The sequence below is a fragment of the Diplodia seriata genome, assembly GCF_021436955.1.
Source record: "Diplodia seriata strain FDS-637 chromosome Unknown scaffold_12, whole genome shotgun sequence".
NCBI classification, from domain to species: Eukaryota; Fungi; Ascomycota; class Dothideomycetes; order Botryosphaeriales; family Botryosphaeriaceae; genus Diplodia; species Diplodia seriata.
The window spans coordinates 429,756-444,326 of NW_027117319.1; the positions used below are offsets into that span (position 1 = coordinate 429,756).

At 55.6% G+C, this 14,571-nt stretch overlaps 4 protein-coding genes across 4 annotated transcripts; 1 reads left to right on the forward strand and 3 right to left on the reverse strand.

Annotated features, from left to right (window-relative positions):
- Nucleotides 1–559: 559 nt before the first annotated feature.
- SLS55_010276 (uncharacterized protein) lies at nucleotides 560–1,364 on the reverse strand (the record flags this gene model as incomplete). The annotated part of the gene is made up of 2 exons (XM_066781665.1): nucleotides 560–1,140; nucleotides 1,322–1,364. The coding sequence occupies 2 exons, from the start codon at nucleotides 1,362–1,364 to the stop codon at nucleotides 560–562; spliced, it is 624 nt and encodes a 207-aa protein (XP_066627948.1).
- A 717-nt stretch (nucleotides 1,365–2,081) lies between these two features.
- On the reverse strand, nucleotides 2,082–2,632 carry SLS55_010277 (uncharacterized protein; the record flags this gene model as incomplete). Its single annotated transcript, XM_066781666.1, has 3 exons — nucleotides 2,082–2,133; nucleotides 2,238–2,418; nucleotides 2,473–2,632. 3 exons carry the CDS (start codon nucleotides 2,630–2,632, stop codon nucleotides 2,082–2,084), a joined length of 393 nt encoding a protein of 130 aa, XP_066627949.1.
- A 6,712-nt stretch (nucleotides 2,633–9,344) lies between these two features.
- Nucleotides 9,345–10,124, reverse strand: SLS55_010278 (uncharacterized protein; the record flags this gene model as incomplete). Its single annotated transcript, XM_066781667.1, has 1 exon — nucleotides 9,345–10,124. The coding sequence occupies one exon, from the start codon at nucleotides 10,122–10,124 to the stop codon at nucleotides 9,345–9,347; it is 780 nt and encodes a 259-aa protein (XP_066627950.1).
- Nucleotides 10,125–10,592: 468 nt separating this feature from the next.
- SLS55_010279 (uncharacterized protein) lies at nucleotides 10,593–11,945 on the forward strand (the record flags this gene model as incomplete). Its single annotated transcript, XM_066781668.1, has 3 exons — nucleotides 10,593–10,694; nucleotides 10,741–11,148; nucleotides 11,220–11,945. The coding sequence occupies 3 exons, from the start codon at nucleotides 10,593–10,595 to the stop codon at nucleotides 11,943–11,945; spliced, it is 1,236 nt and encodes a 411-aa protein (XP_066627951.1).
- Between the last annotated feature and the right edge of the window lie 2,626 nt (nucleotides 11,946–14,571).

The following is a 14,571-nucleotide window of genomic DNA, read 5'->3' on the forward strand; positions in this document are numbered from 1 at the left end:
GCGTTTCAAACATTCTCCATCCCATTCGACCGCTTGCTTCAGCTGGCCAACAAAATTTGTAGAGTTCTTCTCTTGCAAGAACCTTTTATCCATAAGCGAAAACCTTTACTTGCGTCTGCTGACGGGTGGAGAATGGCTATCATCTATAGTATGACAGGGGTGCACGTTGATGCGCAGTCTTGAAGGCGATGCAATATGTTGAATAGCAAAGATTTGACCATACTGGGCGAATGGGACAACGTATCAAGCAATCATCGTCGTCTGTATTAAGAACGTGGCGGACTTACTTTGACACCTCCACAAAATGACCATCGTGAGAAACTTTAGAGAGACAGACTAACAGAATATGGACGCTGAAAAAGGAATATCCCACCTAGTGTGACGGCCTGCCTGTCGTACTACGTCAAGAACTATTCTCTGCTCCCCCAAGTGACAATATGTCAGCTGAATGAAGCACCTGCTGCATCGAACCCCTTCACCACGGGAGCTCAGTCCCATCCCACACCATCAGCCGACCAGAAGTCTTCTCCCTCGTCGCGTTATCGATCTGCCATATCAGTCAGCCAAGCTTCAATACCCACACCGTCCCTCCCTCCAAACTCACCACCCTCATCATCCCCGCCACACTATCCCCCACCTCCACATCCGCCTGCTCCCTCCCAAAAACCCTCGCCGCCGCATTCCCCATATCCGACTTCGTCCAGCCCGGATCGATCGGAAACGCCACGAGCGCCGGATGCTCCGTATGCACCTTCCTCGTCAAATAGTGCAGCGCCGCCTTGCCCGGGCCATACGCCGCATTCGGGAACGGCAACTCCCCCGTCAACGCGATGCTGCCGCCCGCGCTCCCCACGGTGACGAACCTCGGCGGGGTGCCGCCCGCATCGGCGGCGGCGTCGAGCAAGGGGAGCGCGGCCTGGAACAAGAGAACGGGACCGATGACGTTGACGAGGAAGTGCTCCTGCAGCGACGCCGCCGTGACGTCGCGGACCCAGGGCAGCGCTTTCTGGATCCCGGCGTTGGCGATGACGGTGTCGAGCTTGGTGATGCTGTGCGCGCTCTGCAGAAAGCTGATCGCGTCGAGGGCGTCGGTTGGGGATGCGGAGTCGAGCGAAACGATGATGGCGGCGCTGCCGGGACCTGTGGGGAGGGCGCTGAGGGATTGCGAGGAAGGGCTGGATGGGTCCCGGACCCCGCCGATGACGGTGTGGTGTGGGCGCAAGAGGTAGGCGGCGAAGAGAGCGTGGCCGATGCCTGAGAGGGGCGGGAGGTGTTAGGTTGAGCGCGTGTCTGGGGGCGGTGGGGATTGGGGGATACGTACCGCGATTGACGCCGGTGATGAGGACGACGGTGTTTGAAGACATTGTTTAGCTTGTAGTAGATTTGAGTCGGGTAGAATAAAGGCTATGATCTTGCTTTGTTTATAGACGTAGCTAGATAGTAGGGCGCGTGCTTCGTCCGCGCTTACAAAGGCTGGTGCGTATTTATCAGCCCATGCTTACATATCGTCGGCTCGGTTGCCTGGTTGGGAAATCTTTCCTTTGTGGCGTTGGATTTACACTTGGGTCACCAATCATGGCACGCTGGATGCCAGATTTAGTCGTTTCAGCCTTGTTTCAGTCAGTTGTCGATGGTGGTCGTAGAGGAACATGCGCATTCCGACCATAGCGAACATGTCTTTGCCTTTGCTGTTACTGCTGTCCTAAGTATTCCGTGAAGGAAAGCTGAAGACGCGATAACAAAAAATAACCTATCACAGCGTGCACGTCAAGATGCAGGAAAAGATCTTCCCTATTTTCTCTCTCTAACTATCGAAGGGATAGACAACATGGCTGCATAAGCTCGACACATTTCTCACCACACACCGGCGCAGGGCGGTGATGTGTCGACTCCAAGCATCGTGACTGCTCCCAAGCCCTGCGTGTTCCAGTTGTCCTTGCCGCTTCTCGGCCACCGAAAGTATCACATCCGTATTCCAAAAGAGCGTCGTCATTGTCCCTCCTTACAAAAACGAGTGTCGCAGCTGCTTCAATCCAGAGGCGAGCGTAATAGAAAAGCGCACTTAACATAGCACCGCCTCCCTACTGGAGGATCTCCTCAAGCGTGATGACGCCATTGCCATCCGTGTCGTACCTGTCCAAGCGAATCAGCACCCATCAATCATATCGTCACGAAGTACCGGGAAAGGCAGGAAGGGTGGGAGGGGGAAGTGTTTTCCAAAGGCTCAGTAGACTTACTTATCGAACAACTCGACGTAGACGGCATCGTCTTCCTTCGCACCGACGTACTGCGTGAACTGCTGCAGCGTCAGCTCCCCGCTGCCGTCGACGTTGGCGGCGTGGAAAGCGTCGGCCGTGGCCGTGTTGTCGGCGGCGATGCTGTTGCTGCTGCTCTTCGCGGCGGCGGCGCCGCGGCAGCCTGGAAGAAGTGGGTTAGCATTTTGTGTGTGGTGGGAGCTGGCGAAACACGTACCGCCTTCGCAGGCGCAGCCGAAGACGTTGCAGCTGCCGTAGCCGCAGTACGGCGTGGGCTCGGTGCCGTCTAAGCAGACGTTGTCGTAGGGGTAGCAGCAGTCGGCCGCGGCGAAGGGCACGATGGCGGCCATGATGGCGATGACGGTGGAGTAGTGCATGGTGGCTGGAAGGGTGGGGGAGTGTTTGTTGAGTGATGATCTGGCTGAGCTGAGGTGATGGAGGTTGATTGCTTTGGATTTCGAGACTGGATGGGACGGCAGTGCCTTCTTTTATATCCCACGGTCCCTCCTCTTCGCTGCATCGAAGTGTGCTTGAGCTCGAATAGGCAACCCGCTGATGAGCCCTTCTCGTGAAGGATTTGGCGAAGGTGTAGGTGACCGTAAGCAGGCTATGGGCGGTTGCCTCTACTGGGAAAGGTCTGCGATGGAGCGGACGTGACCCTGGTTTGGAGTCGTTGGCCTGAATTGACTGAGTCCACGACCGAGCCCAACGTTGCGCCTCGAGATGCAAAGACCCTGAAGGATTGTACGTGACCCCAAAAAAGAAGTGTACACAAGCCTAAATAGGCAGCCCGCCGCTGAGCCCTACAGCAACTGATGTCCATTTTAGTGTACGTGAACTCAAACAAGTTAGTTCACCACTGAGTCCCACGCTGAAATTGCCTATGGAAGCGCAAGTGAGCTTGAATAGGCTGTCTGCGGCTGAGACTACTTTGAGCAATTTGCATCGGAGTGTACTCAAACAGGCATTCGGTGGCTGTGCCCTACGGAGAAGGACCCGATACTGATTCAAAATGAAGTAAGCCTACTGGGCGCGTGTTTGCAATCCCAGGGCGTTGCAAGGTCCAACAATGCCATTGGGTGACGGGCAACTGGCAATGAGGCTTTGCGACGGGTCGGGCCATGAGATCCGCGCTGATCATGCATCTCGCTGCCTGCTTACTGACGTGTGGGGAACAGCCCTAATGCCGACCAAACGGGGGAGACAGGACCAGTCCGCTGGGGATCTACACGTGCAATCACGCCACGTCTGGTCGATCGCGCCCGCAAGAGGAAGCCACAGCGCCCTCCGACATCCCAGACATATGCACGAAAGATAAGAGCCCCATGTCACTTGCATCCGGCCCGGAGATACCTAGTACAAGCTTCAGTCGGTGCGCATGCTCATTGCTGTCTCAGAACGGCTGCAGTGTCCCAACGACATGGCCCAGGAACCACATTTGACCAATCAAGATTGCGCGAGTAGCGGGCCAGTTCTGCGCATGTATCCCAGTAACAGCATCGATGAGGTCATAGCCCGCCGCGTACGGAACTTGGGCTATGGAGCAGAACAGCAGCACTTATCCTTCTTGCGGCCCATACATGCTACGAGACACAGTCCGAGGTTTCGCGGCAGTAGTATCCAGGCACCTCACGTCCACAGGGCTACAGGATATGCCCGCAGTCAGTTGGACTCGCCCAAAAATTTATTTATCGTAGCCGCGCTAAGCGCAGATATTCACACATAGCCAATGACAGCTTGCATCAAAATTCTTCCACTCCCTATCGAAAGCGGGATACTCCGAGCAATGTCCACTCTCTCTCTCGCTCGAACCCGACTTCTCAACCGGGAAACTGAATTGCCTCATCACTCTAGGCTGCTGCCGTCGCATGGCATGGTATTGAGGTTGTGGGGGCCATCGATGTCGATGCAGTGTACCTGGGTGAGTGGGGCACAATGTAACATTGGCGCCTCCATGGACTTGATGGTGTGGCTGTTGACAAGGCTTCTTCCTCCCTACCAAGGCAAACAGAAGATGGGTGCCTGCGGCCAGGCTCATCACACGTTTGCTTCGCAGCGTCGGTATCGTGGCTCAAAGCACTTGGCAATGCGAGTACGTACGCAGACGCAGATTCCCTTGGCGTGCATACCTTACATGGCGGCGCCTGCGGTGGCAACCTAGACTTTCGGGGCAGGCTGGGGAACTGCCACTTGCGGAAGCAGCTAGGCATCACAAGGTATTCCGGTAGGGCCAGAGATACACAGGGGAATCATGTTGACGGTTGGTGATGGTCGGGCTGTATGTCATCGACTCCAGTCTAGGCGGCACCGGCGGCACTGAGTGCAAGGCACAAGATGGTGGGATCATCATCTGTACGCAACTAGGCCTGAGAAGCATGATGACACAAGAGGAGAGGGGGCGTGCGGAGGAAAGAGATCGCTTCTCGTTAAAACTCGGTGCGGGAGAAGCGGCGAGATCTTCCCCGTGTTGATCAAAGCGGGTGGCGAACTCACATCTCCTTCAGCGGCTTTCATGTCTTTACGTGGCTGCAGATGTAGCCACGAAGGCTTACGATGTGGAAAAAGGAATAACAAAGGTGTAGTGACTTCGGGATGCATCTTCGTTGGACAGTTAAGAAGATGCACTTTTCGACTATCAGCAGCAAGCATTCGTTCTCCTTCAGCATTGCACATAAACCGACCTCGCCTGGCTTTCGTGGGCCGTAGTTACTTTTCAGACGCATGTCCACACCTTGTCATCCATCTCCATTGTCCGTATGGCCAGGGAATTGCACATCTTGACCGCATCTGCATCTGATCAACTGTCTTTACGAAGTGCGCGTTGCGTCGAGTTCTTTATCGACAGCATTTCATCCCCACCGTTATACATACCATGCACCCTTCACACTAGCTAGTCCTGGCTTGCCTACTAAGACATGTAAACAGCTGGCGTAGTCGTTGATGGTGTTTTGACTGGGCTGGGTTTTGGAGGGTCGGGCGCTGCGTGATCGAAAGTTGGGGATGAGGATTACCTCCGTGGCATCGTGACGTAGCGGTAGTGCTGTGTGGTGACGTCCATACTCAAGGCTCAATTATCAGCTAAGCGGTAGCGGGATAGCGGGGGTCTTCGGTGGTTGTTTTTGTTCTATTGGCTGTAAGATTGTAGATGCGGGAAATCCCGAGTCGGCCATGCGGCGTCAAGCACAGACCTTCTTAGCCTTGTCCCCTACATCAATCTCTACGTATTCGATTAATGCAAGTTCATCGCCTCAGCATCGATGCTATGCACGCACTCTCCCATGCAGTAGGTCTTCGTGTAGGAGAGCATCCTCCAAGCGTTTGGAGGGATGGCCTCTGTGCGGTTTAGACTTGCATCCCCGTCGTCACATCTGCATCAACTGCCCACACATATCAGCATCAATTATTTCAGGTGTATTCAGACTGACCGGTTCTTCGGTGACATCCTTGAGAGCCTCTAGCTGTTTGGGATGCCTGGCAGACCAAGTCGATCGCGCATGTGATTCCCTTGCGGAGAAAAGCTGAAAGAACACGCTCTCCGTGACACGTAAATAGCGGCGGCGGGACTATGGAGCCCTCGACAACCTTTCGGACGGCTCATCAGCCCGAAAAGCTCGTCCGCCAGTCGTTGTCATTATCCGTCCTTCCTGAGTGTCTACAAATTGGCGCAGCGTTTCTCTCTACAAACAAAGTTCGGCACCCAGCACTGTTACGGGCGCTTTCTTGCGTGTGGGTGGACGCTCCGAGCTTGGAACGTAGCTACGGTGGCGACGGCGGCGGCGTTCTCGTCCTCGATCGGCCGCAATATCAGAATGCGTTTTGCGGCCAGCCGGGCAGCCGCGAGCCACTAAGTGCTGCCGGCGACGCAATTCGCCTACAGCACAAAGCACATCGATGCCCGCGACCGATCTTTGCGCTTGGGTGAGTGAACGGAAAAGGGCGCGCCGTGAAATATTTCTGTTGATGGCTATCGACTCGCCTATCCTCGGCGTGCGAAAGTATTGGCACCAGTTTTGGTGACCTTGTGCTGCGGTTTGGTTGGCATCCATGCCATTCACTTATGGCACTGAGCCGCTTGTCATGGCTATGTGAACTTCATTGTAAGTAAAAGAATGGAGCACGCTGGTGTATCTTCTTACGAGTTAGTACATGCCGGCTATAAACCGTCCTCGGTAACACTACGTAAGAGCGCCGCCGCCGAGACCCTCGCTTGGCGGGCGAAAAAAAAAAAAGGCAAAAAAGCAAAACTACAAGCCCCCCCGGCTGGGGGAGCTTGCAGAAATCCGCTTCCGCCCCGACCGTAGGGGAGTCATCAGCTGGATTTTTTGCGTCCGGAAACTACGTGGCCCGCCGGGGGCCAGCCGGCGAGTCCGCGCAGAACCCCCTTGCATACCCCGACCTAGGGGCGTCGTCGGTGGGTCTTTGGGTTGTCCAGGTCCAGGTATCGAACCCCGGGGCGGAGGGCTAGGCCGCCCCGGGGTCCATCTCCGGGTCCCTCCGGACGGGACGGTCGGAGATCACCAGTTCTACCACCCGGCTAGGGCGCCCTATGCCGGATGGTATGTGCTGGCGGATACAAGAAGGCGCGGCCAACATGGGTTATATAGCTCATGCCCACGTAGTGCTGCAGCGAAGGGCATCATGGGCATCTGGGGGACTCGCATACCGCGTGCTGCCGCTGATGCTGCTCTTTCCCCAACCGTCCTCGACTGACCGACCGCCCCGCGTGCGCCCGCCCGCTCATGGAACCTCCCTCACTTCTACTACAGTCGGCCTCGGGCGAGCAACACACGCAACTGCCGATTCCAAGCCACCCGCCCGCACGTCCGCCCGCCTGGTCTCTCACCCCACCCGACTCCTCCGCAGTCCGCTCCACGCATTCGCACCGAGACGTCTCTCGCAGCCAGGAACAAGTCCCGCACACCCGGCAACACAGACATGCGTCCTTCACTCGAAAGCAAGCGAGTGAGCCGTCTCAGCGGCAGGTGTGGTTAACGACCACGGCGCCGGTGACAGTGACAGTGACAGTGACAGTGACAGTGTCCACCCGCCTTTCCCGAACGCGGTCGAACACGGCTGCATGGAGGACGAGAGATAACTGGAGGGAAGTGTGCAATGAGGATGAACACAGTATGGATAAGTACAATGCGCATGAGTGTCCACCCACTGGACACGAAAGGCTGCTGCGGGCGGGCTGGATTTCATGTGATGCTTCTCTCCGGCCAACGGCAGCATGCCCGACGACCCGCGGGTGGGGATGGGTCCGGTCGGCTTTGCTGCTCTTCTCTGTCTCCTTCTACGGCGGATGGGGAAGAGAACAGATGACAGCAAAGATTGTGTAGCAGTGTGGCTCGAAGTCCGCTAGAGATACCATGCCGCCGGTCGCGCTCTTTGCAACGAACGGTAGTGTCGGTGCGAGAAGCCTGTCCAAATAAATCTAAGAGCGGGGTTTCCCCTGTGCCGTGGCGAAGGCGCTGTTGCTTAGGTAGCTATCATTGTTGATAAACACTGGCAAAAAGACGTTGGCGAATCACGCGCGGCGGAAGGGTAAGCGTACTTCCCTTGTTTGCCATCGAGATGTCGATCGATATGAATAGCACCGGTAATGGGTTGATTGGGCTGCTCGGATCGCACAGGCGCAGCCGCAGCCGCTTGTCAACTACCAGTCCACCCGCCCGCCAAATCTTCTTTCGCGCGGAAGGCAGCTGGCCTCAATCGCTTACTAACGACCGTCAATAAGATCCCCCCGCGCGCCCGCTCGAGGTCACCCACCGCACCGCAGACTGAGGCCCTCGTGGATGATGTCTCCGGTCACCCACCGAGCCGCAAACCATACCCAGCGGCACTGATGCTGGTGGCGGTGTTTGTCATCGATACTACGGCTCCCCCCGCAGATCCTACGGCAGGCGGAGCGGCACTTTGCGTTGAACCTCCGAGGACTTGCGTCGTTCGATCCAGTCCGTCCGCCGCGCAAAATGCAGGTTCTCACCCGGGCTGGAAAGGAAGCGCAGCAAGACAGGAGACAGCCAAGTAAGACGATAGGCTGCTCGGTAGACAACCATTGCGCGCCCATTGAATACAAGCCGTACCGACCCACCAATCTCACTTCTGAGGTATCCATTCGCGACGATGTACATTCAACTTCGCCGTTGAATTGCCCGTAGCATGCGTGTGTCTACCACACTCCCTCCCTGCCTCTCCGCCCTCCCTATAATGTCCCGCTCTACTGGAACTGCCTGCGCTGAGAAGACCTACCTTCTGGCCGGCGTCGGCGGCGACTGCTTGCCCGTCTGCCTCCTTCCGAGGTAAGTAAGCGAACGCGTGGTAGCGAGCGTGGGGAAAATGGTCGTGTTCAATAGCGGTGGCTTGGTGGAGTATAGTACGTGCAGCGGCGGAGTAAGGGGGATGAAGAGCTGGCGGCGGCGGTCGTGAGGATCGTCGGGGAGTGAGGATCGTTGAGGCTTCTATCGTCCATCCCCACTTAACAGAAGTACCAGAAACACAAACAGGACAGCAGCATTAAGTGCAGTAGAATGGGCGGCCGGACGGTGCGACAGGACCTTCTGTCACCCACAATTTCTATCATTGAACAACCTTTATACCATTTCATGTCCTAATTAAACTCCAAGTCTAGCCTCCACAGCAGATGAGGAATGTTATAAGCCCTCTGATGTCCATTAAAGCTTCCCTATGAACAGTTGAATCTAATATCAAGACGTAAATGTGAGTCTCGAGGACACACAAATACGACCAGATGTCGGATTCAACTGCCTACACGAATATAGCGTAGGTTTTCCGTAGAGCAAGTTTAGGACCCCTTGTCATCTTTCGTATGATCCAGTTACCCAAGCCGTGTAATCCGTCCAAGCCAGCCATGTCGCCAACCGCCGTTGACGCAAATCCCAAGACGCCAGTTCAAACCGGCCGTTTACTCCTATGAAGATATTAGCGATACAAGACATAGACAAGAGGCAAGGTTATGTACCAAAAGTTCACAATGCTGGATGTGAAAGAGGATTGAAGGGATGTCTCCGTGGCCGGGTGAGCACGCCACTGTTTCGAGCCGAAGATGTCAAGAGGTTTCCGTTTTCCCTAATGAGGGAATGAGTGTCCATACTCTACGACGAGAGATGGGTACGAGGCCTTTACGCCGTGGTCGAGTCCAGCAGCGATGAGAGTGAACAAGAGAGCAGTGTTCACATTCACTTTTCCCCTCGGAGCGTCCCAGGGCACGATAACGATCTCAGGTCGGACAATTCTCCCACCATCCGAGTGGCGGCGACGGCCAATGACAGCGCCCTCCGGAGTCAGCAGGTAAAAGTACCTAGTCTCGCGTTTGACCGAATAATGACATACTTGGCGCAGGCATTGTTGCGCCCAATGCTTCTTGCCGCCAGTCTGCTGCTCGAGACTCGTCGGAAATGACACTTCCTCTCTGTCGTAGTACTTAGCATCGCCGGGGCATACGCAAGGCTTCTTGCCTTCAGAGGCGTCACGGGGCTTCAGCGGGATGGTAGAAAAGTCTGGATAGCCAGTCGCTTGGTTAGCGAGCGCCGCTTGGCCATGTGCCCAGCAAGTAGTGACCAGGTTAGGATATCGCTTTGAAATGACGTCTACAGCGGTGTTGACGACAATGTTGCTGTGCTTGATGAGCTCAAACTGGAACACGTGCTCGTTGTCCGCCACTAATAGCGCCGCAGGGACGTCAGGCAGCTTGTCCGGAAGGTCGAATTCCTCATCAAGCAGCGGGCCCATGATGTTCTCGAGAGAGGCATGGTTGAACTCCGACCATTCAGACCAGGTGGGAACATTCGGCCAGTGCTGGGTCCGGGTTTCCGTGAAGTGCGGAGCATCTGCGTGCCTGAAGTCCATTGGCGGGTTGGGCTGGGCCAGAAAGTCGCGAAGTTTCTTTCTCGTCATCTCGGTGGGCTGAGCGGAGTTGAAGGTTGCGATTCCGGTGTCAGATGTGCCGGGATTGAATGTATTTGGAGGAGGTTGCACGTAAGTGGAGAGGCGCGGTGGGGGTAGATTTTTTGGTGGAATTTAAGAGAGGATGCTCCCGCCAGCCGGCGACGCAGATGGTGGAGCACCGTGTTAAACGGAGCCATGATTGGTGGAGCGGGCTGGCTGCCGTCACGGGTGTTAGGTCGGGAAGGCGCGCAGGTGGTGGCACCTGCCCCGGCGCCGCCCTTAAAACCCAACCTCGCGCGCGACCAAGCGCCTCAACTTCTTCATCTACCTGTCAACACTCCTCCTCCCCACTGTCGCACTCGCACCAATTTCGTCCACGCAGAAGTCCCGATCTCGCAAACCACACAGTGTCCACGCCATCCTGTCGCAATGGACGCTAGTTCCTTGAGTATTCTAGAGCTGCTCGGTGAGGGCGGCTCAAGCCACGTGCACAAAGTCACTGACGGCAACGCGAATTACGCCTGCAAAGTGGTAAGCCCTCCACACTCCTTCAATGAGCGACCGCTGATCATCCCAGTTCTTGACCAAAGAGGCTTTCGAGGCCGAGAAAGCCGCCTATCAGCGCATTCAACGTGTCGATGCCCTCCGTGGCCGTGTTCCAGCCCTCGTAGCTGTCCCGGCACCGTTGGTAATCATCTTGGAACATGTCGAGGGACCTACGCTCTCAGAAGTTGGCATTGCGCCATCGGAACGTGCCGAGATCCAGAAGCAGCTGACTGACACACTTGACCTGCTACATGAAGCTGGAGTCTATCACGGCGATATCTCACGTCGGAACATAATCGTCAAGGACGGGCGCGCGAAGCTGCTGGACTTCAGCATTGCCGTGCTGCAGGAGAAAGTTGAGGAGGCAGAGTACGAGTCCTATGCAGAAGAGGATCATGAGGCTCTGAAGTCCATCTTCTTCGAGATGGGATCCAAAGAGGTATGCCATGTCCTTTCATTTACTGGGCGCTCGCGTGAATGGAAGGATGGTACCGTACTAACAGCGCTTAGGCCAAATGCGAAGCTCTCGATGTCATCGACCGCATGCGCAAACCCTGTCCTCAGCAGGACTTCGACGGAGAACACCAGCTTGAGCAGATCTTGCAGCGCACAGACTCTTGCAATCCCGATGTAGTGAACGGCATCCTCACAGTACTCCCAGCTCCATCGCCTAAGATCGCCATCTGGGTCGCAGAACGACTGTACTGGAGACACCGTCCGACCGAGGCCGTGGACGTACTCAGATCTTCTATCGCGCGTTGTGAGAGGACTGAGTCAAGCGCAGCGGTCTCGAACGACGTCCTGCTTAATTTGAGGGAGTATGCCGCAGGTTTCGCGGCGAAGGCGGAGCGCTTCGACAGTAGCGATGAGTTTCCGTCCGTCGAGGAGATGTTCGAGGATGCGGTCAAGTTCTACTTGGGCTCCGCACCGGAGAATGTCAAGCGCAGTTGCGCAGACGAGAAGGTTCTTAGCCTACGCTTGAAGCTTGCGAACACACTGTCCGAATACTGTCGACCGACTGCAGCATTACGCGTCTGTGTGCGGGCCCTGGAGGAGGCACGAGTTTCGCTTTTGAATGACGAGAGCAATATCATCTGCGAGTTCATGGAGACAATGAAGTCGCTACTAGAGCATGTCGAGGACAGAGAGCTGTGGGATCGTGCAGAGCAGCTGATTCCGTTCGAAAAGACCTTGGCATATACCATGCCGAAGATTGGCCAGTTCGCCATGGAGTGAGTAGAAGAAAGGTCGGATACGACGTGGTATGGTTTGCTCGCACCGAAGCGGTTACTTTCATTTTTTCATCAAATAACCCGTAATCCGAATTATAAGACAACCTCTTTCCGGGCATCCTTACATTGGAAATCAACCAGTTCCGCCACAAACGAGCAACGGTAGCGAGAAACTAGTGAATCTCCCAGGAACTTCTTCATCGAAGTGGTTCGGAGACTACTTCATGATGACCGTGGCGGCCGTTCTGAACAGTTAGCGGAGACGAGAATGATGTTGCGCGGGAAGGGCGTAGAATGGCTACATTGGGCGATATATGGCCCAAAATGTCTATGTGCTGGGAGTGCGCTGCAATGGTAGCAGCTCGGAAGCGGGAGGTGACGTCTGGAGCTCGGGCCGCTGAGAGTTCCCGGTCGCGGCGAACCGTGAATATTTACAGCATGTAATTAATTAAGAGCTAACCGAAAGTGGAGTACCCAGTACTGTACTAAATCTGCACAGACCACTACCTGGGTATTCGTCGCAGTTGCTCCGCGCCCTCCCCAAGCATTGACGCGCCTCATCACTCACTTTTCGTTGCGCGGCAGATGTCTGGGCATGCGCGCCCGCTGGCTTGCACAGCTCAGTTCTTTCTCACCCCGAAAGCCGCTGCGCTGATGCTATGACACCACTGATCCGCGGCGCCGGCCAGCATCCCAGGCACAGCAAGCCAAGCTGGTAAGCAACACCTGATCTATCGCCCGCCCTCTGGTTGTGCGCGGTCGCAAAGCATAGCCGCTTCACAGCCCATACCGCCGCCCTACTGTCGCGCGCCGTACCAAATGAAACACTGCTGACACCGGCGTCTCTTCCGCTAGGCCGGCGCCTTTCTGCCCGCATTGCTACGCCGCCTTTTCACCTCTGCTCGCCACGAACAGCACGTCCGTATTCTCAAGCGCTGACATCCTCGGGCACCAAAGCTCGCCCTCGCTCAACTGCCACGGCTACATCGGTACTGATGGGCGGGAGAGGGCCTTTGCGGGAGCCGCGACGCACGATCCGCGGGCAACAAAGAAGGCGCCCGCTGGCCACTGCCTTCATCTCGGCATCTCACTTCTCCTTGACAATCGACGAGAAAGTGCAGTGCAACTTGGTTTTTGAGATGCCGGTCACCCATTCTTCTCGACATCAGCACTGCCAAACATTGCTACGACCCAGGGTCTGATCATGGTGCAGCCTGTTCTCTTGACCATGTCGGCCCAGCAAACTCAGCTTGGCCTTGGCTGGCATGCCTCTTCTCTCCCGCAGGTCTTTTACCAATTTGCTTCACAACGTGGCTCTGTCGCAAGTGACGACTCACCTGGACTGTTGCTACACCCCGCGCAGATCGTCTGACATCAAGAAACGCAGGAAAAACGTCGAGGCAAGGCCTCCGACGCTCCGCTGAACTTTGTGGAGCCGAGCGTCGTTGAGGAGAATGCACGTTTCATCGATTCTCTCGCTAATGGACCGGACACAAGCAATACGTTCATCCGGCAAAACATCCTGGCTATGTCCACATACAACAACGGTCTCGGCTGGCTCGACATGGATCAGTCTATTCGTGCCAATCAGCTGGCTCACGGCGCGGTTCTTGACCACTACGAACTCGCTCTGTAGGCTACAGCCAATGCTGATGCCACTGCTACCCTTGCGCAGAAAACTGCTGCCAGCCAGCCCGCGCTCTTCAAAATACTTGACGTGGCGGATCACAAATCTTCGCAACGTCCCCACTCATCGTGCCATCTATGGCGTCAACAAGGCGGATGTAGTTGGAAGATCACTTTTCACTTCATCACGCAATTGCTTCGCCGCCTGCCGCTGTAAGTAGATAAAGATTTTGTGACATCAGAGCTCAGCTGACACAGTGCAGGCTACATCTCACCCGTCTTCGGCAAGTTTCAGCAGAAATATAGGTCTGGCTTTGTGAAGATGATTTGGGCTGTTGGAATGGTTAAGGTTACATGGCCTATCATAGTCAAGACCTACTCCATCGTCCGTGATGAGGTTGGCTCTGACCTGGTCAGGGATTACTTCATCGCTAACGGAGTCTGCTTTTGATATGTTCAAGGTCTATTCCATCATTCTCGATGGTATTGGCTCTGACAATGCGCCTATGGGTGCTTTCCTCAACCTTGCCTGTCCTCACATTGGCATCAGCAGTCGTGAGAGCCATCTCAACACTCTTGGGGGGCGTTCGTCAACAACGGGAATGGCTGGCAACGCAACCGTCGCTTCCTTCCTGGCGCCACCTTCCTCCATCTTCCATGGGTACCTCACTACCGCGCTTTTCTTTGACGACATGGTGTCGTTTGTTCACAATCGTGGTTACCGTTTTCCTGTCTCTGTCAACTGAGTGTCCTGGAGGTCTCATATGGTATGATATTTGCATCTATTGTCCCGCTTAAAAGATCAGATCCACTGCACTCACCCTGTAAGACGAGATCTACGACCTAAAGTGCACCTTTGGCCCTGAAGCCTGCCTCACCTGCCTGCTCTGCCCCGACTTGCGCGCTCATCCTCTGGCCCTGTTCGCATCTGAAGACCGCCAACTACTCCGCAGGGAACTCCACAGAACCTTGAAGCAGCTCCGCTATGCTGTTGGTATTACCGA